General features: G+C 35.3%; 1 protein-coding gene and 1 long non-coding RNA gene across 2 annotated transcripts; one reads left to right on the top strand and one right to left on the bottom strand.

The window, feature by feature from the left end:
- Positions 1–566: 566 nt before the first annotated feature.
- Positions 567–4314, bottom strand: LOC132037294 (uncharacterized). Its single transcript, XR_009409827.1, has 2 exons — positions 3862–4314; positions 567–1610 (listed from the first exon to the last, which is right to left on the bottom strand). It is a non-coding gene; the product is annotated as an uncharacterized LOC132037294 (long non-coding RNA).
- A 16854-nt stretch (positions 4315–21168) lies between these two features.
- Positions 21169–21949, top strand: LOC132038147 (uncharacterized). Its single transcript, XM_059428867.1, has 2 exons — positions 21169–21375; positions 21500–21949. The coding sequence occupies exons 1-2, from the start codon at positions 21169–21171 to the stop codon at positions 21947–21949; spliced, it is 657 nt and encodes a 218-aa protein (XP_059284850.1).
- Positions 21950–23111: the final 1162 nt, after the last annotated feature.

Raw genomic sequence — 23111 nt, 5'->3', positions numbered from 1 at the left:
TTCCATCCACACCGCGTATACAAATTCAGTATATAGCAACTTGAATGTTTGTGCTGCTTGCGATTTACCTTTTGTCTTGCTTCATACCCATTGCAGGTGATTTCCCCGGTTAGAAGCTGCATAGTAGTCAATTTGAGCCCAGCGGAGAAGTGTCATCCATATGTCTTTTGAGTAATCACATTGAATATATATATGATCACGAGTTTCCAAGTGGACATTGCAGAGCTTGCACTTCAAATCCACATCCAGTCCCCATTTTTATAGTCTATCTGTAGTGGGCAGCCTGTTTTGTAGTTGCAACCAGAGGGTAAACTTTGCTTTAGGTCTGGAACCATTACTAAACATCAAGTCTTTCCATTCCATTCTTGGTCTATCTCCAACCATAGCCAAATATTACTTTCTGATGGTCAAGTTCTGGTCTCCCATCATGAAATGCTGCTCCAATATGTTTCTTGAGTCTATAATCTTCCGTACCATCCACGATGCCTGCTTAGGGATGGGGGTAGTAGCCAGTTGTTCTGCTTTGAGGTAGTAGCTATGAATCCACTAGATCCAAAGCTTGTCTATTTTGAGCCAAGTCCCAACAGGTTTTTACAATTTCTGCCTTATTCCAAATCTGCATAGTGATGAGGTTAAGGCCTCCAGCAGAGATAGGTAAGCACATCCTGTCCCAAGATATTAGAGCCCTCTTTGTGATAGTGTTAGTGCCTAACCATATGTAACTCCGACAAAAAGCATCAATGACTTTAAGGAACTTTGAAGGAATCACAAACAGCTGAGACCAGTAAGATTGGATACCAAACGGTACTTATTGGACTATTTGAACTCGCCCAGCATAAGAAAGTTTCTTCGCTATCCATGAGGAGATTCTAGCTACCATCTTATCAATGAGTAGGGACCACTAGAGTGTAGTTAATTTTTTGTGGAAAGGGGGATACCGAGATATTTAAAAGGTAACTCACCAATACCAAATCCAAGTTGCTGTGTAATTGTATTCTTCACTGCATCCGTTACCCCTCCAAAGTACATACTACTTTTGCCTCTGTTTGCCTGTAATCCTGATGCTTGTGAGAAGTTTTGGAATTTGTCAAAAATAGCAGAAATAGAGTCTAGATCCACCCTTGTAAACAACAAAAGATCATCAGTGAAAGATAGGTGTGTAACTCCATTTCTTGCACATTTAGGATGAAATTTGAATTTCTTGTAATCCTTTAATTCCCCCAAGCACCGACTCAAGTACTCCATGGAAATTGCAAATAGATAGGGGGATATAGGGTCCCCCTGTCTCAATCCTCTAGCAGCATCCCATGGTTTAGAGGGTTCACCATTTATCATGATAGAGTAGTTAACAGTGTAGATGCATTCCATGATCCATTGAACAAATTTGATAGGGAAACATAAAGCTTCTAGCACTTGTTTCAAGTATCCCCATTCTACCGAGTCATATGTCTTTTGTAAATCAATTTTTACCATGCATCTTGTACGAGATATGCTTCCTAGAATAAGCTCTGACCAGTTCGTTGGCTAGAATAATATTATCAGCTATCTTTCTTCCGGGAATAAAACCAGATTGGGCTTCATTGATGATTGTGGCAATGACCTTCTGCAGCCTAGAAGTCAGGATCTTAGCAATAATCTTATAAAGGACAGAGCAACAGGCAATAGGTCTATATTCCTTGATGTTCGCGGGGTTAGGAGTTTTTGGGACAAGAGTGAGAAGGGTACAACTAATAGCCCTATGCATCTGTCCAGTGTGAAAAAAGTCACTGATGGCAGCAATTATTTCTGTCTTAACTATATTTCAAGACTTCTTGAAAAAGAAAGCATTGTATCCATCTACCCCTGGAGATTTGTCATCATTTATGGATTGTAATGCCTCATAGATTTCTTCCTCAGTGATTTCTTTACATAACTCAATCCCCTGAGCATGTGACAAGACTGGGCCTTTCCTCATTGTCTCTATATTTACTGCAGGAAGGGCTTGATTAGTAGTTCCCATGAGAGACTTATAGAAATCTGTTATCTCCTTCTTTATAGCTGCGGGTGTAGTCAATTCAATGCCTGATAGAGAGGTTAATTCTAGGAGCTGTTTTCTGTGAGTCCTTTCCCTGATCATAGCTGAAAAATATTTGTTATTTCCATCTCCCAATCTTATCCAATGTGCTCTAGCTTTTTGTTGTAGTACACTCTCTTCAATGAGGGACCATCGGTCCAGATCTTGCAAGTACTGTTTTTCTTTAGCCAGGCAGGTATCATTGCATTGGTTATTGATCTGGTCTTGTATGAATAGTAACTCCATTCTGGTGTGAGCAATCTTCTAAGAGATAAATTTGAATTCTTGCTCATTAAACTTCCTCAATTCTCCTCTGAGATTTTTAAGCTTCTTCCATAGATTGCCTATCTTATCCGAGTCTAACTTCTTTTCCCATACTGTTTCTACTATGCGGAGAAAAGAGTCATGACCTGCCCATATATTGAAGAATCTAAATAGAGTTTTAATATTCCACTGGACTTCTTGAATACTTAAAAGCATTGGAGCATGGTCAGAGATATGGGGTAAGTCATAAACTGTGGTTACATGGCCCCATTTCATCATCCAGTCGACATTACCAAAGAGCCTGCCAATTCTGCTACATATTCTGTCAGCTCCCAACTATTTGTTTGACCAAGTGAAGTATTCCCCTCTCCATGGAAATTCAGTGATGTTCAAATATTGAATACAGTCATTAAAATCCTTCAGTTCAGTAGCCGTAATTGGTGCACCAAACAATCTGTCAGATGGATGACGAACAGCATTGAAATCCCCTTCTAGGATCTAAGGTTGATTTATACTTTGCCCAATATCTTGCAATTTCTTCCAGAGGTGTTTTCTTCCATCTAGAGAGTTGACCCCATATATGATAGTGACCAGGTAGTTTAATTCCCCTTTATAATCTGCAATATGGCAATGAATAAGTTTCGAGGAGAGCAAATATGAGACACGTTATAGACATTAGGATCCCAGACAATCCAGGTGGGAAGTGTCTTTGGTGTGCTGCTGAGTCCCCACATTAGCAATGTTCTGGTCACCTAAATTGCCATTGAAGCTGCTTGAATCACCAATACACTGTTGTAAGGGGCCAACCACTTGAACTATACCTTTACTCTTCCATTCCTGTCCTATCTTTCTTGGGTCCTGCCTTGGTTTAGGCTGCGCTTTAGGTTGTTGTTTCTCCTTAGGAGGGAATTGGTGACCAACCACTTGACAAGATGCACAAAAACTTGGTCTCCAGTCATATGCCACTGCTTGTTTATACTTCTCCCCTGCAGGTCCCAGGGCTAAAACCACATCCAGTAGAGTTTGAGTAATGTTCACTTCAATCAACATTCGAGCATAAGTGATACGGGTCTATTTTGTTGTGCACTCGTCCGCATAAATTGGAACTCCTACCAAGCTAACTACTCTGCTAAGCGAGTCCTTGCCCCAGTATGACATAGGCAAGTGAGGGAACTTCACCCATAAAGGGATTTGTGTAGGGAATTCAGCATTGAAATCGAAATCCATGGACCAAGGTTTAAGGATAATAGGTCGATTGTTAATGGTATAGGGTCCAGAGTAGAGTACCTCATTTCTATCATCTTCAGTGTGAAATTTGATGACATAATACCCATCCTCATGATAGAATAACTCTGGTTCTCGTACTTCATTCCAATGCTGGGTGGTGTATTTCCTCATTGCATTATAACCCGGTGTTTCCCCAATAAAATATGCAATAAGCGCATTTTTCCACTTCTCTGTTTCTTTATCTACTTCCTCTTTATCTAGCTGAGCCACCAGCTGTCCATCAATTAATTAAGGAGGAATATAACTAAGTGACATACCATTTGCTGCTGCTCGATTCTTTGCAAAAAGAGTATTCCAAGGAGCTACTGCGTCTGAGTATCAACTTGACCCTCCTGTGTTATCTCTTCTTATTGCATTTTTGATTCAGTCGGATCTGAGTTAGTCGCCATGTTAGCAAGGTAAGGGTTTGTACACCCAGGTGTTTGAATAGTCAAATTGGTAGTACAAGATGGTGAGGGGGTAAGGTTTAGCCTCTTCGTGACCCCACTCTGTCCCGAAAAGGAGTTTGCCGGATCTACTTTTTGCCCATCGTTGTTCACCTTCTGAGCAGGCTGTTTACCCTTCTTCGTAGTTTCCACTTGCACTTGAGCTCCCACCGAGCTCCCAAACGCGATGATAGGTTCTTTTACGAGGCCGACCTGGGCCTTTTCCTCGTCCTCTCGCCATGGCAGCCACCAGCGGCGTACATTTGACTAACGTGCGCCGAGAGCCAAGGAGAGAGAATTCTATCTAAGCAGTCTCAATTTTTCTTTGAAAGTCCTGTATAATATCCCTCCTAATTAATATTTCTTAAGGGCGTGTCCCTCCTAATTAATATTTCTTAAGGGCGTGTAAAACAAAAAACGATAAATAATTTCAGACGGAGCAAGTATATAATTAAAGTAACATTCAAATTTTATTCATGACTCCTCAGTTATTAAATGTTTCGCAATGAAATTGGCACAAACTCCTAGGAGCCATTTTATTGGCAGATTAACATAGTGATCTGTTAAGGGGTAACAATTCAATTCAAACTTTAACGCAGAAAGTTTCTGCGTTAAAGGTATAATCATAACAAAAAAAATTATGCAGTACTTTGGTTTATTAGGCTTTTTCCCGGGTCATGTAGGTTCCGGACTCGTTTCTGGACGAGTCCTTGTCCCTTCATCATCATCAAAAATATCTATCACAACTTCAATAGCTGATTTTGCCGACATGGGATTAGACGAGCTCTTTCTGTTGTCACATCACGAGATGGTGCAATTCCCGAGATATAATTTGAATGTGTTAGTGAATAGTGACGAAAACACATCAATATGATTATGATCAAATATAACACGGGCGAAAGGGCTAAGATAATCAGGAAATCATCAGGACCCATTGGCATCTTCTTCTTTTTTTCTTTTTTTGTGATCGCCAAGGCGGATGGAGCCTTTTTCGATGAGTTTAAATGCGCTCAGTATATTATTTTCGACCCGAATCATAAATAATTTTTTATGAAAAATTGCAAAAAAGAAACTCGTAATTCAGGAAGTGTCAGCCAAGGATTTTGAAGATAGGAAGAAGACAAGACAATGTTTTATAATTATAAGTTCTTGATTTAGAAACCTAGTGGGATTCGAAGTAATTACCGGCTCGCTTAAGAAGTACGTGTCCTAATTCTTTTTAGGATTAGGATTAATTATTTATAAAATGAACTTGGGAGGCAATTTATATGGGGAAATTTTAATAACGTACAATTCAAAGATACAAAATTACATCCACATAGCCATATTTTTAATTTATATTCGCATAGCCAATTTTTCACGGTATACAACATTATACAACAATACACAACAATGTACACTTACTGTAGAAAATGTATCAACCTTGTATAAAAGTGTATAATAATGTATAAGAGGTGTTTTTACACACTTTCTCCTAAATAACACCAACATTAAACTCTAAAGTACGAAAATAGAATAGCAATGGCGGAGAGAAATCAAGAAGAAGAAAAAAAGACATACACAACATATATATATGTGTGTGTGTGATAGTGGCGAAAATCAAAAGAAGAAAAAAAGAACCAAACCAAATAAACAGAAGGGTGCTTTTATAGCAAAAGCAATGAAAAAGGTAAAAGAAGGTATCAATAAATCTTTGTTGCAAAATCCTTTCTTCTGCAATGTGCACTTTCTCTTTGAAACTTTTGGAGGAAGATGGTCAGACACATGGTTTGAGTGAAAAAAGAGTACATTACACGTGGTATAGGAAAAAGGGGAATGGGGATTGGATCTGTTGGTACAAAAATAAAAGAGACAAAAGAGATCAGTGAAAACTAAAAAAAGTGCACGCGCAGAGGAATCCGCGACTTTAGTAGCGCAAAAAAAAAAAAAGTTGAATCAAACTAGCATAAAAAAAATAAAAAAATAAAAAAACCTTAGTAAGTTTCACGCACTAAATTAGTGCGTGAAAGGACCAAACTGCAAAAATGCAATTTGGGCCTTTCACGCCCGAATTTCGTGCGTGAATGGGGTCAAAAAAAAAAAAAACCTTAGTAGGTTTCACGCACGAATTTGTGTTACCTTTCCAATCATGTTTCTTTTTAAACTTTGGGCAAAGATTAGTCATGTTTCAAAACCCCAAAATATCAATATTTTATATAAAACTTAATATCTTTTTTTGCGTACAATAATGTCGGCTCATTACATCAAGTCCACCTAAATGTTTGGATCGTCATTTTAGGGGTTCTAAAGTGCGCCGAAGTATGTTTTGAAACTTAAGTTTTGAAACTAGTCATATTTATAGGGTTTTGATTTAAGCGTTTTATTATATTTGAATGTACAAATATAAATATTTGATTTAATAATAATTCATCCAATACGAGAGGTTTATACTAATTAAAAAATAATTCATTCCATTTAATTACAATACTAATTCAAAGCAATACAATAATAAATTGCAATAATAATACAATCTTCAAGTTCTAGAGGCTCTATTACTTCGAGACGTGTTTGTACTACCACGGCCTTGTTGCCCACACGAACGCTTGTCATGGCCATATTGCTTACATGTAGAGCACTTGCGAGAGTAAGTTCTTTCACTAACATCCATTTGATTGGGTCTACGACTCCGTGAGTTAATGCCCAATTTCCTGATGTAATCCTTGTTAGCAACCATCGAAAACGGCTCCTTTGGCCAATAAGCTTCATTACCAAGTGGCTGGAATTGGCCGGAATATGCTCTAAGGTAACGTGGACCTTGTATTCCCCGCCACATAATTTGTTACCGTTTTCTCATTCTCTTGAAGCACTTGACAGCATGAGAACACGGCATGTGGTACGTTTGCCACTTACCACAAGTGCATGTTCTTGTTGCCTCATAAACGGTATGCACGTTTCCACCCTTACCGTTGTAATAACCCGTCCTAACTTCATACACATGTTGAATTGAGTCATACTTGGTCATTTGGTGATGCTCACATTTTTTTCTATAATGCTCTATAGTTTTGAAGGGCTTTGGCATCCATGTCCCGCCGTCGGCTAATATCGCTCTGGCCTGCCTTGTCCTAACCACAAATCGCTCCACAACCTGCTTGAAAGTCATTCTCACCATTGCGGTGATAGGTAATCCTCGAGCGCATTTCCGCAAGCCATTGAAAGACTCTGAGCTGTTTGTTGTCAGCATGCCCCATCTTTTGCCTCCATCAGCATGAAGTGTCCATTTTTCAACTTCGAGCTTCATCAACCAAATGTATGCGGGTTCACTAACTGCCCTGATCAGATCCATTTTTGCAGCCCATTTTCGTCGTTGATGCTCCATCGTAGCCCCCCACATCAATTTGTTTAGAGTGCCATTGTGAAACTTTGATTGCAAATTTGCCTTCAAGTGCCTTAAACAATAGCGATGGTAAACAAAGGGAGGTCGCCACCCGATAAATTATTCATATTGTGCAATATGCCTTTATGACGATCGACAAAGACGCATATGCCGGTACGATCCTTAATAACATGAGTTTTCAAATGGGTCAAAAAGATCCCCCATGTGTGTCGTTGCTCTCGTTAGCGGCAATTGCGAAAGCAAGAGGAAATATTGACCCATTGGCATCCATTCCTATTGCAATTAGGAGCTTGATGTCGTAGGCACCATATACGTGCGTACCATCTATGGATATCACTGGTCGGCAGTGAGCGAAACCATCAATGCATGGTTTGAATGTCCAAAATACGAAGTTGAAGATTTTACCCTCTATAAGTCGCCACTCTACAACAATACCATGATTAAAATATTGTGAGGTCGCCATATACCTTGGCAGCTATTGAAAAGAAGTATGCCAATTTCCAAAGACCATCTCAAAAGCGCGTCTACGCTCGAGAAATCCCTTTCTGTTGCTTATAGTTTTACTATATACGGTTTGAACGCTTCGAATACAATCTTTGATGGGGAACCTGCACAAGTTTAAACAAACAACACTTAGTAATGATCTTTCAATTGATATAAGACATATAATGTACTAGGTAGGATAAGTTATCTTGGCGTTTCGGCAATGTCTTTAAGTAACACTTGAGCAATCATGTTTGTATCTAAATTATAATGATCTGCGCTCGATTTTCTTCCATATCACAAGTGTGTGTCTTTCGCGAATTTTGTGATAGCCCACATACCATCAGGCTTAACAATTCCCCGAAGCAACCACTCACAACTTGATACCGTCGTCTACAAACTAGCCTCCATATCTTTGTGTTTGGTGATCAACCTTAAACTCTCTCATGTCCTTAAAACAATAAATTTTGACGACCGTTTAAACGCCTTTTTGGATGCGAACAACATTCCTTTGCAAGGTAGCATCGATCTTTGTTGAGATCCTTTGGTTCAATCCGTGTTTTTAGGCGACTATCATAATCTTCTCTTGTGAAGACAAATGCATCATCACGACCACTCGCAGTCTGTCAAGATGAGGGATATTGTTAGAATGCCACCGAATTGGTCTTTCGGAAGTTGGGTTTTCAGCCATATCCGTGGTGGTACGTGGTGGTGCATTGGTTCTTGTTGGTTTTGCCTTTGAGGAATATTGTTGGTCATACCAACTTGAACATCATCATCATCTTCATCATCGATTACCTCTGCATTATTAGCTATTTCATCATCATCACTTGATGATGACTCATAATAATTAGGAAAATCTTCATTATCAAGTGCATTCATCCTCCTACACGAAAAGTAACATATTTTAAATACCAACATGATATATATAGATAATTTAATATCAAGGTGATGAACTTACTATATATATATAGAATATATATACCAACATCCATATTTGGTACCACTGGCGAGTTTTGAGAATAGTTCCTATAAAGATTTGAAAACTGGTTATTTACCAATTCATACAACAAACACGTGCTACTACACATAATAATAATAATATAAAAAATTCATATTTACCAATTTTCATTGTAAGCTTGATTAAATTGCTGGCTTAGATTTTCCAGTGACACTTGACCACTCAAAATGTCTCCATAAGAACTAAAGTCCCCATAAGTGTTACCATGGATAGGCTGGATTTGAGGGACTTCTTGTCAAGGTATCTTTTCAACATACATCTCAAGAACATTAATGAATACTAAATCACGATATTCTTCCGGCGATCCCAAATAATCACTCAAAGATTCATCATCGTTGATATTGTGCATGCCATAACGCACTACACCGTTTGATATTGTTTGTGGATATACGCAGTTATTGAGATTCCAATCTCGATGGGTGTAGTTTTCATTCTTTTGTGCATGTAACGACTAGTGTTTCATAATTTAAAGTTGTTGAAATTTAACATGGGCTTTTGGTTTGATACTATAACGAATGGAGTAATTGTCCTCGACGATATCTCCATCCCAAAATAGTGAAACCTTAACAGTTAAAGCATTTTGAGACATTTTTTCGATGAAGTATGATTTTTTTTTGAATGACTTGTACCACTTAGACTTATGAAATTGATGAGTTTTTCACTCGTCAAGCCTTCAAGTTAAATAGATTTCTGAAATTGTCATGCGTGGTGTGTTGTCAAATCAATACTTACATTAAAATGGTGCAATACAAGTCGTATTAAAACGATCAAATAATGCAGAACGTATTATCAAATCAAGCCTTTATGTGTCATAGATTCCAAAATTGTCATGCGTGGTGTGTTGTCAAATCAATACTTACGATGCGCATTAAAATGGTGTCGTATTAAAACGGTCAAATAATGCAGCAACGTATTGTCAAATCAAGCCTTTATGTGTCATAGATTCAAATTGTCATGCATGGTGTGTTGTCAAATCAATACTTACGAATTAAAATGGTGCGCAATACAAGTCATATTAAAACGGTCAAATAATGCGCAACGTATTGTCAAATCAAGCCTTTATGTGTCATAGATTCTTGAAATTGTCATGCGTGGTGTGTTGTCAAATCCGACCACCGCTAGGCTCGCCATCCTCACATCCCAACTCTGGACCTGCTGCTGCATATGGAGTCGCCATGCATCATCGACGCCCGCACGCTCGTCCCTCGCATAGTTGTCATGCTTCCAAACCGTAGCCGCGGGTATATTCTGTACATACCCAAACTGCCGTAACACGCGATCGGGCGCATAATACTCAACGATATCCATATGTAATGGACACCGCGACATCCACAATCACTAGCCCTACAAAACGTCGGCAGCTCATCCAAAATATGATCATACGGCGTCCATATAAAAGCCTATAAAAAGAATTGAACTAGTTAACAATAAAAGACTAAAATAGTAGCTTTGTGGTCTAGCGTGTGGATCCAAAATATGAACATACCGTCGCGCCGTCACGCGGTCTGGTCGATCCCTAAACAGAGAAAGGCGTGGTGCTCACACGATCGCGACCATCTCGACGCGTATGGCATCGGCACAAGAAGATAGTCGGCGGGAGGGTGATGCGGTGCATATAGTCCACACCCATATTATATAGTCACTTAAAAAATATTTTATCGTCGTCATTTAAAAAATATATTTTGTGTTTAATTACACACACTTAAATATATTACCTAAAGGAGCGAGCAATATGCAGGGACCTCTACCCTCATGCCCATAGAACATCGGCAGAATCCTCGATACATATAGCCTAGCACAGCAGCGCCCCAACTATAACATCCTATCTCAACGAGATCGTCGATATACCGAAGATACCTCAAGCTCATATGCGAACTCGAAGTGTTCGGGAACAGGATGGCCCCGAATATGATGAGTAGGTATAGACGCGCACGTCGGTCAACATCGACCCGAGGCATGTCCTCTCCAATCGGATGCGCATGTCCGCGAGGCGCAAGTGAGCATAAAGGGGCCAACAACAAAAACCGACTGCGGAAATATGACCATCCAGAGCAGCGAAACCGATGAGCCTAGTCAACTCATCCCGGTAAGGCGGCAGCACAGAAGGCTCCTCAATATACAATGGGCGTCCATCAACCTGTAGCCCATAAATGACCTCCACATCCTGAAGGGTAATGGTAGCCTCACCGGTGCGGAGATGAAATGTGTGCGTCTCCGGTCGCCACCTCTCAATCAATGCCGTCACTAGCGACCTATCGTGCTGTACCCAACCAACTTCGACGCACCGGTAGATACTGCCCCAGCGTAGTATATCCAGGACATGAGGATGTGGGGGGCGAGCAACTAAGATCTCCCATGCTGAGTCCCCTAACCGGGTACAGACCTGAGACTCAGGCTGCAGATCGGATGTCCATATATGTTGCGACCTATGCTCGGGCCGAAGATACAAGAACCTCGGTCGAAGGGCCCGGATCGATCAAGGGGTAGTGATCCATCTCGTTTTACGCATTTTAAATCAATCATTAACAAGTAGTATTAGTTATGTAATCTTTTATAGAAAATTTTATTAAAGATTGTGGTGACCCATCTGTTTTACGTATTTTAAATCAATCATTAACAAGTAATATTAGTTATGTAATATTTTATCGAAAATTTTATTAAGGATTGTGGTGACCCATCTATTTTACGTATTTTAAATAAATCATTAACAAGTAATATTAGTTATGTAATCTTTTATCGAAAATTATATTAAGGGTTTTCAATCCTAAGCTACGGGTTATGAATCCTAAACTAAGGGTTTTCAATCCTAAAATATAAAGATTAAAAATTAATAAGTCAAATAATTAACAATTAGTTAGCATACAATTAGTATAAAAAATTAATAAATAAACAATTAACTAACTAATCAAATAATTAACAAGTTATTATCATATATTTAATAAATAAACAATTAAGTAACTAATCAAAAAATTAATAAATTATTATCGTATATTTAACAAATAAACAATTAATTAACTAATGAAACAATTAAGAAATTATTAACAAATAAACAATTGGCTTAACAAAAACTAAATAAATAATTAGCCAGTCTAACAATTGAAATAGCTAGCCTAACAATTAATAAATACTTAAGTCGCTAATCGAACAATTAACAAATACTAAATAAACAAGCAATAAATAATTAACTAATTAACAATAGATAAACAAATTTAAAAAAAAATGAAAAAATGGGCAGTCCCAACAGTGCATACGGACTGCCCAAAAACGCACAAAAAAAAGTGCGCAATCCACCACACATCCCACCCTCCCTGCCTAAGGTAATAATATATTTAGCAATGTAATAAAAAATTCGTAGTAAAATACTTAGAATGAAGGTGTTTTTGAGTTTTCAAAATGAGCTTCGCGCCGCTCTATTCCAAAATCTAACCTTAGAAACTTGTTCCTACACTTCAATATACCAAGAATATTGAGTTTTGGATTGAAAAACAACACGAAAATAGCGTTTTGGGGGGTTGGGGACCACTGAAAAACGGCGTTAATGGGAGTTGGTGGGTGGGGGAACTGATCGGGTCTGTGGTGGGGAAGGAGGGGTCACTTTTTGTTGACCCCATTCACGCACGAATTCGTGCGTGAAAGGCCCAAATTGCATTTTTGCAGTTTGGTCCTTTCATGCACGAATTTCGTGCGTGAAACCTACTAAGGTTTTTTTTTTTTTTTTTTGTGCTAGTTTGGTTCAACTTTTTTTTTTTTTTTGTGCTACTAAAGTCGCGGATTCCGCGCAGAGAGGTGAAAATGGTGTACAAATTGGGTCCATTCGGGTAAAATAAAAAATATAGACTATTTCGGGTAAATATTTTTTTCCAAATAAACATGGAGTGTTATTTTCCCAATTTATATTGGGAATTAGACCTTTTTGTTGAAAAAAATTAAGAAACCTTTTAGGAATAGGAGTTATAAATCATTAAGGGAATGCATATAATAAAATTCTGAATTGTCATTTTTTAAATGTTTTATTTGTGAGTTCATCAAAAAATAAATTTAACTTTGTATGTGAATTTTTATCTCCTCTAACTCGACTAAATTATAAAAACAGACATTTTTTAATTCACTTATGAATTCCATATTCACTCGAAGCACGAATAAATTTACCAGTGCTATTATAAAAAGGCTGATCGAAGACAATTTTAACAAAATCTAAAACATCACATTTCGAGTACTGAATGAATTAAGAAAAAGATCTAATGAAGTTTCTCAGGTACTCATAAAAGATCAATGAACATGATTATGCGTTGAAAAGATGTGCATATATATATATATATATATATATATATATATATATATATATACTAGTGTCATTTGGCTCGTGCTAAGCCCGGGCCCAAACCGATCTTACAAAATTCAATTTGTAGATATTTTGTAAATTTTTTCTGCTATTGTTTCTTTGTTTTTCTAACATCAATTTGACACTTTCAATAGACTTTTATCCAAAAGTTAAGGGAAAACATTTTTTTAGTTTACATCATAGATTTTTTTTTTTTTTTTTTAAAAAAAATAATCAAACATTGGCCTTTCAAATTGCTATTATACTTAAATATTTTCAGACTAAAATCTCCGATGATCCAAATTCGGCTTTTCGTATGTTAAATTAATTTCATTTGTTTTTTGAATTAAACTTACTTAATTTTTACCAAAAAGTATTACAATATTCAATTAATGTCAGAAATATTTACTACGAAAAAATATTATTATATGATGAAATCAATAAAGTTAACTTACAAATAAATATACATTATTAAAACTCTTGATATTACAAGATATTTTTGTAGATGTTTTCTCAAATATAACACACACAAAAAATATTGAAAAGTCCATAAAATTAAATTGTTCTTACTTTAAGCTTTCATTATCCTTCCAAAAGATGGATGTTAAAAAATAACATCTTTTTCTTTTTCTTAATTTAATAAATAATTTTATGAAATTCACATTGTAATAACTTTTTCATGTTGAATTTAACTATTTTGCAAAATATTTTAATATTAAAAAGGTAAAAAAATATACTCCACTTTTTGCAATTGTTTAGTGTTATTACTGTTTGACTTCTTTAACTACAGTGTTTTTATAACTATAATATTTTATAGTTCCTCTTTTAATATAGTAATTTATTAGATAAGTTTTATGTTGAAAGCGTGCGCATGTAAAATTTGATTAATTAACTAACGTACTTCAGACTATAATTTACAATTTTAATTCATTTTTAAGTATATTTAACAATGATAGTCTATTTGTATTTATTCTTTTGATTTAAAACCTAATCTTACCTTAAGTAAAATTTTTATTAATTACTTATTTTTGCCAAAGATATACGATACAAAATTACAGGAGAAAATAAAAAACTTTATCTATAAACGGACGAATAAAATTTTTAAATAGCAAATGATAATTGGTAATTAACATCAACAAATAATAAACAGTATTATAAAAATAATATTTTAATTCAATAATTAAGCCTATAGTATAGAATTTGATTGACATGATAATTATATTCTTTAAGTGTCTATAATAAATTCTTAAGGAAAAATATAATTTTAAACAAATTTAATATATTTCTCATAAAAGACTCAAATATGTATAAGCATGTTTTGTAGGGACTACTAATCTTTTCCATGACATCATCATCTTTAGTGGCATAAAAAGGCCCTTAAGGTTCTCAAAATTTACCAAAATTTGTAAGAGTTCACAAAGTAATAAAAACTTTAATTAGGGGTAAAAAGAGATAAAAAATTCATGTGAGGACTACAAAAATAGGACTACAAAAATTTGGTATTCTCCCTTATATATAGTAGTAATATCCTTAGCCGAATATGCTAGAACTGTGATATGGGTAATAATTTAAACAAAGAAACTTAAAAAATACAAGAACGTGACACCTAAGATTTGAATCCTTCACATCTAAACTAATTTCTAAACCTATTTGCTATTGCATAGCAATATCCTTTAAGGCAAGAGAGTTCAACAATTTATATATGAGCGAAACAAATTATTTATATATATATATATATATATATATATATATATATATATATATATATATATATATATATATATAGGGTTTTGCTAATCTACAACATGAAAGTTGTATGTTAGTGATAACATCCAAATCCACTCCTCAAAGAGAAAGTGTACACGGCCGTATACAATATAATTTACCCAACTATGAGTCGGGGTCGATCCCACAAGGAACAATATGCTAGGAGATCTAAACAAGTAAAGAATTATCACCAACTACGCTAAGCCAAACACTTTCTCAATATTTGATTTTTGTTTTAACAACTAACAAAGATAAAACTAACTAGAAAGCGGGTAAAATCATCAATGGCCACAAGTATGGATACAAAGGAAATTACGCAAGTAACGATCCAATGTATTTCACAATTTTATAACTATGAGTGAGTTTATGCTAATTAGATAATGATCTCTATAATCTCATCAAAAGTCTCTCGACCAAATCAATGAATTTCACTCTAAGCTTTCTCAAGCCTTAGAGTGTGATATTAAGCACAATCAATATAATCTTAAGTAATTTTCCTATCTCTAGCTCAAGTTATTAGATGGGATTTAATGACCCAAATTCTTGTTAATTAATCTTTCTCAACCTCAATCTTCCTCTCTCGAGCTCAAATCGAAGTAAATGGGCGGGTCTTAGGGTTAGCTAATCCCTCAAGAAACATTAAAGAACAAGATTAATTAATATAACAAAGACCCACTCCAATAGAAATAAAAATCATTCAATACATAAGCATAACAAGAGATTTTATCCAACTTTGCAAATGAATATTTTCATAAACAAGATTAAAGTGATGGAATAAAATTCTACACACTTAGATATACCGTACAAAGCAAGGAATTGAAGAAAGGGTTAAGAAATTTATCATTAAAGTGTTTCAATCTTTTCTTCCAAAGTGTGAGTTGATGAACTCTAGTCTCCAGAACTTGTGTTGAAAATGGCCAATGATGATGATTTTTTCCTTCAAGTGTTGCTTTTATAGCCCCCCAATATTTCCACATCAAAATAAGACCAAAACAGCCCCATATTTTCAGATTTTGAAAACTGTCCAGATTTGGCAAAACTGTCCAGTTTTTGCAGTTTTAGCCATTTTTGTCATTTTGACTTCTTTTTGACTTGTTTTTCACTTGATTTCTTCATGATCACTTCTCAACCATATAAACCTATAAAATTGAAGTAGACGACATTAAATGCACTATTTTCTCAATCAAAACATAACAACAATCTAAGATTAAAGAAGAAATAAGTTGGTAAAATACCAACTTATCAAACCCCCAAACTTAAACTATTGCCTATCCTCAAGCAAATCAAATCATACAATTTCCTTCAAAGGACTCCATTCAAATGTGCACCAACATCATACCAAGTAAATAAGTCTACTTTAAGCACAATTACATGACTTTGATTGGTACCACCAATTAATCCAAAACGTATGAATCACCAACTTCTTCTCAAAAACTTCATTTTCATTTCAAGTGCTCAAACACCAAGTTAATCAAAGTAGCAATCAAGTCATGACACTAAAGCTTCAAAATTTGCCTCATTATCACAAAACAACTTTCTTTTGTTCATTCCTCTCAATTGGAAAATGGAACAAATTCACAACTTAAATCTCCATGTGCCCTCACAATCAAGAGAGAATCTCAAACTCACAAAATGTAATTCACAATACAAATGGGATATCAAATGGAAAGAATTAACTCTCTTCTCTCACAAAGATGTTCAAATGCACAAGTAGTACCATAAGCTTACCCTTCATGTATTTCTCCACTAACGTAGACACACTTGGTTCAAAATCAATTAGGACTTAAAGGGTTGCAATGTAGGCTTTTGGTTAAGGTAGGGGCATAGTTTGGAAATAGTGACTCAAAAACCTTCCTAAGCACTACAATTTTCAACAATCAAAGCACACTTCCTTTAAAACTCTTCCACCATTTTCTTCATCTTTTCATTTCACCACCTAGTCTTCCCATTATTCACAACTCTTTATTCTTCCTTCATTTTTCTTCATGCTTTTTGTTGTTGTTTATTCTTCTTTTTTTTTTTCTTCAAAATTTCAAGGAAGACCACTATTTTTTTTTTTTTCAGTTTCACCTTTCAAGCAACGTCCACATCACACTTTACCAACCATCACCCCAAACTTAGGCTCTTAGCCTATGTTTGCACTTTCAACGCACTTAAAGAGGTAGGGTATCAAAAGATGGATCAATGAAAAACGGGGTAAAGCTTGTAACATGATTGTCAAATAAAAGGTTAAAGGCTCAAAAGGGGTTGACTAGGAAAAATATGCAAGGGTAGGAAATTTAAGGCACAAAAACGGTCCAAAGAAGGCCTAACATCGTTTTTCAAACCAAGTGTAGTCTAGGATTTCGCCTTGAAACTCATTCCGGGCAACTTCTAGACCACAAATAATGCAAAAGAACTCACAAATAAACCTCACCACACATGGCACATGAATCTCAAGTAGAATATGTATCTAAGAACCAATTAAAACAAATGAACTCAAAAAGTCACTCATAGCGTAAAGAACTAATTAGTGAAAGTAAGAGCCAAAAATTGAGTCTAAAATTCACAACAAGAATCCTTACTACAATCGTTTTTCTTTTTCAAAAATCAAGAATTCATACGCCAAGGTTTAAATATGTTGGTACCAAGCAAGCCAAAATTGGCCAAGGAGCAAAAATCACATCCCAACACCATTGCTACAACTAAACTACAAAAAACTAAAGAAGATAGTAATTTAAAATAAAAAAAAAAATCATACTAATATAAATGTCATAAAAAAAATACCAAAATAACATCAATCTACCAAATTATCATCCATCATGACATATCACACCCCATCACAAAAATATCTATCAAAATAAAGCCTCCCCCAACCTAAAATGTTGCATTGTCCTCAATGTAACTAAAAAGTGAAAACCAAAGTTAAGAGAGACTCCTTGTTAGCACATTCTCTTGTTTTCCTTTGCTTTCCATGATCAAACTATCACAAGAAAATTCATCCATACAATTCCGAATAATTTTAAGTCACAATTCAGCCCATAACCGCAAGTTGTAGTAGGATGCACTTTTCCCGAAGGACACAAAATATTCAATGCTCCTAATCTCGCCTAGATCACCCTACACTTACTTCTACGCATCTTCTAATAGCACTCGGTTACTCAGACTTCACCGGCGAATGAAATCATCTCTCAGACAATTCGTCGAACACGTGGTGGGCATCCTACAATTAGCTTAGTTTAAGCCCCAGTGGTGAGTGATCAACCCTCTCAAAATGTTGGGAATTATAGTTCAATGAAGCACAATCACATATCAATCAACCAACAACACCAAAATTGCAAATTTTATGCCCCAAATTCCACATCAAACAAACCACAGGGAAAGAGAAAAAGAATCTGCGAACAAGGGAGATTGAGGGGAGAGACAGAAATAAAGGTGGAGTGACTTACCTGGCTGTGGAAGTGACGGGTGGAACAGTGGTGGTGTGAAGGTGGAATAGGAGGGGTGATGGGCCAGAGGTAAAAAAGAAGCAAGAGCCTTGTTGGGAAATAAAGAAGTAAAATTTTCACAAACAGCTACCTTTTAGCTCCTTCTAACAACCTATAATTACATGTTCTACATTTATAATTCGTAGCTGGAGGACCCTATATTTAGCTAGTAGACGCGTCGAATTAAATATAGGATAAATATAACGAAAATACACACGCTGAGAAAACTGAAAGTGCTATATTTATGGAAACAAAATCTATTCCAAATTTAAATTAAAATCAGTTTTTGATGTTCCCTGATTCACGCAAATATCCTCCCATTCCATATCTGATCTCATATCTCATTCAAACAGCTAACAAATTAAAAAAAAAATTGAATTCAAAAAGTCCATTCATATTTTTAACCAAAAAAAAAGGTTCAAAAACTAATTCATCAAAAAACTTTGGAAAATAACAATATCAAACCAGTGAACAGAGCTGGTTTTAAACGACAAATATATATTTGAATTCATCTGTTGAAATATCGAATTCAAGTTGAGTTCATAATTGAGGTAACAACGTTTTCACTGCAACTTTTTTATTTTTTTTATTTTTCTGAAATTTTGAATATACGAAAACTCAGATTCATAGTTCAAAATATAATTGTTTCAGCTAAATTGAATATAACACATTGCTGTATTTAAAAACAATAGAATAATGACAAGCGTAGCTGCGTTGATCCGACTTTCTGGTTTTTGGAACGATCAGAACTGTTTTGTGAATTACAAAATTGATGCTATTGTATTCACTGATAATTGCAATTACGATGATTTAGTTTCTACGATTACAAGTCAATTAGGCGTGGATACTGTCAGAAAAACTATTTCAATAAAATATACTGTTGAAGGCGATTTTCAACCAATGGAAATACACAACGATATGGGAGTTCATGTGTACGTTGAGCTTAAGAGAGAAAATAGAGTTTTTGGGATGTATCCAATGTGCGTTAGTATTCATGATATTGATATTGAAGATGATGCAACTGGTAATCGTATTATTAGAGATGATGTGCTGCAACTTGGATATAGCGAGAATCGGGATGGTATGGATGTTTGTGATTCTATAGGAAAGGCTGTTGTTTTGTTTGAGAATGATAACAATTTGGTAATTTTGAACACGGAACAAAAAGGAGTTTTTGTCGATCAAATTTACCAGGATAAGGAAACTTTTAAAATTGTGATGACGAAATACGCAATTCGTGAAAGATACAATTTCAAAACAGAGAGATCGAATGCTATAAGTTATGATTTTCTAAATGTATTCTAGTAACTATATTGCAGATGTATTTTTGTTATATTTGTACTATATTGAGATGATTTTTTAACTTGTTTAGCACACTGTTTATTAAAAAATGTTTGATGCAATGTATTTTTGATATATTTTTTGTATATTTCGACTGTATTTAATTGATTCAATATGTACTCTTTGCATTGTATTATGTAGCTATACTCTGGTATATTGGTCGCCGGAATGTAAATGGAAGTTCAGAGCGTTGAGAATTGGGATTCTGAAATGTTCAGGGTTAGATCTTTCGATGACGAACATACATGTCCGTTGAAGGACAAGGTGTATTCACAAAGACAAGCAACAAGTTGGTTTATTGGAGAAGCGGTTGTCAAGGCGAAAATAACTAACCATAAAAGGAAGGTCACCCCTGGGGATATAATAGACGATGTCGAAAATGAATTCGGCGTAGATGTTTCTTATATGATGGCATGGAGAGCTAGAGAGAAGGCTATAAAAGATTTCAGAGGTGATCCAAATCGATTCATACAAGAAGTTTCCTAAGATATATATACATCCTTGATAAAACATATCCGATCGCTCGTTAAAATGCATAAATCACCGTAAAATGAGTTTATGTATTTGTTTGTAGCACTCAAAGCATTCATAAAGGGATTCGAGTGTTGTAGACCAATAGTTGTAGTGGATGGTGCACACCTTAAATCAACGTATAATGGTACATTTATGTCAGCAAGTACTTTAGATGGAGTAGGTATGTGTAATTCTCTTCTATGGATGTTTTTTTATAAATACAACAATATGCTATTGATTTGCAAATAAAGCTGCTAAAAACATACTCTGGATTTATTGCTGGTGTTAACTTGTGAATAACATATGCTGAAATACACTGTAAATATATGGTGGATATATTGTAAATATATACTGTTCTTTTATAAATAATGTTGCTAAAAGCACAGTGTGAGATCAAATTCAGTTAAAATATATGTTGAATATATTATAAATATAGACTGATTTTTGCAGGTAATATCCTACCACTAGCGTATGGTGTGATAGATTATGAGAATAATAAGTCCTGGACGTAGTTCTTTGAATTGTTCAAGCAAGCTTATGGTGTTAGGAAAAATATGTATGTCGTGTCCGACAGACATGAAAGCATAATACCGTAGTTTCTAAGGTGTATCATACTGTTCCTCATTTGGCTTGTATATGGCATTTGTAGAAAAATGTGACAAAGCAATACACATCGAACAGTGAGGTGTTGAGTCCTATTTTTTATTCACTGGCGAAGGCATACACCCAGGATGAGTTCGATAAATTGGTGGAGAAGATTGGGAATGTTGAAATTCGGGTAAAACGATACCTAGAAGATGCTGGAAGGGATAAATGATCTAGGCTTTATTCACCTGTTAACAAAGGATGGACAATGACTTCGAATATAGCCGAATGTATTAATGGAAAACTGGTTGCTGCAAGAGAGTTACATATTTTTGATTTCCTTGAAGAAGTGAGGAAGATGTTTGGTAGATGGAATTGCACAAATAGAAAAAATGGTACCTACACATTCACAACACTGATGAGGCGATATCAAGAGATGTTGTCAATCAACGAGTACAAATCAATACGAATGAGGGTATGTTTGTTTTGCAACACAAAATTTTAATCTATATTTTACTATCTAATCTATATTTATCTATATTCCCAAAATGGTAAAACTGCTCAGGTTAATGCTTGTTTATTGTTTAAATGGTTCTCAGGTTGAAGCGTCAACTGAATATGTTTACACAGTGAATGATAGACCGAGGCATTTCATAATCGATTTGAAGAAGAAAACTTGCAGCTGTAGGATGTTCCAACTGGACGAGATACCGTGTTCTCATGCATGGGCAGTATTGAAAAATAAAAATTTGATTGTTGATGCATATTTTTCGGAATTATTCAAGCTAGAAATAGTTGTGAACACATATGATGTGCCGGTTGATCCTCTTCCCGATGAGACCGAGTGGAATGTTCCTAAAAGCATATCAGATGAAGTTGTTATGCTACCGATCTATAAGAGACCCCCTGGGAGGCCAAAAAAGAAGAGGGATAAGCCATTACAGGAGTTGATGATTGGTAAACGCAGGAATGCATGCGGTAACTGTGGACGTCTTGATCATAACAGGTGTTCGTGTGATAATCCGCCGCTCAATAAGAAGAATAAATAAGTCCATTTTGATTTTATTTGTTAAGACAATTCTACTTTCATTTTCTGTTAAAAATAAAAAATGAATTCATCTTGAATTCATATTATTCTACTATGGTTGTATTTCACATGGTTGAACATCCGATGTTTTTCGATGTTATGTTATATTGGTGGTTTAATAAGATTTGAAAAATCTACTCTGTATAAACTGATTTGACCTTTTGTTTTGGATTTATGTTTTAATAATTGTATTTCGTTTATATTTTGGCTATATTTTAGTTGCATTTTGACTGATCTGTTAGATACTACTTATTCTCGTTTCATCGTTAACTATATTTCATATATATTTTACATATATTTGGACTGTATTTAGATGAAATTTTAACTTCTGTAACACACTGTACATTAAAAGTGGACTTATGGAATATATCTAAGTTATATTTGTTGTACATTTCGACTGTATTTAAATTGTTAAATATACTACTTTGTTTAAGGAATACATTTTGCAGAAAATGAAAATGAAATTTATACATTGAAAATATAACATACTTGAAAGAAACAACCATATAAAAACCATAAGGTGGTATTCAACATTAATGATCCTAAAAAACATTACTGCACATGAAACGATATGTCCAAAATGAAAAAACAGCAACAAAAGTCACAATCAACTATGCTAATGTTCAACATGAAAATCAAAAACACAAAAAACTTGGTGGCCTAATCAAGATCCTCTTTATCAACTGTATCGTAATCAACTGTCGGTCTAATTGGTCTTGGAGGCTGCTCGTTATCACTTGATGCATTGTTGTTTGACTTATCCCAGGCATAGTGGCATAGAAGGGCACCGTAGCTCATACGGAGTAACTTTGCATCGCATTCGGTTGGGATGACTTCACTTGAGCTCAAGTATTCAGCAAAGGCCGCCACATACACACCACAATCCCTGAAAAAATGATCAAAAAATTTACTAATCAAAACCCAAGAAAAAATAGATGTATTTATTGTGTTTTTTGTTGGAAGAAATTCTTACATGCTAGCGGGAGCTTGTTGCGGAAGATTGTCTACATTCACAATGTCAAAGTTGTCGGTCTGTTCTCTGTTTCTATAAGAAGGATATGTGTCAAAATCTATATCCGCCTTCTTTTCATAGAAATCAGACATTTGTAGACTGTGTGTCACAA

This window comes from Lycium ferocissimum, chromosome 11 (genome assembly GCF_029784015.1).
Source record: "Lycium ferocissimum isolate CSIRO_LF1 chromosome 11, AGI_CSIRO_Lferr_CH_V1, whole genome shotgun sequence".
In the NCBI taxonomy this organism is placed as follows: Eukaryota; Viridiplantae; Streptophyta; class Magnoliopsida; order Solanales; family Solanaceae; genus Lycium; species Lycium ferocissimum.
This window is presented reverse-complemented; position numbering and strand designations above follow the sequence as displayed.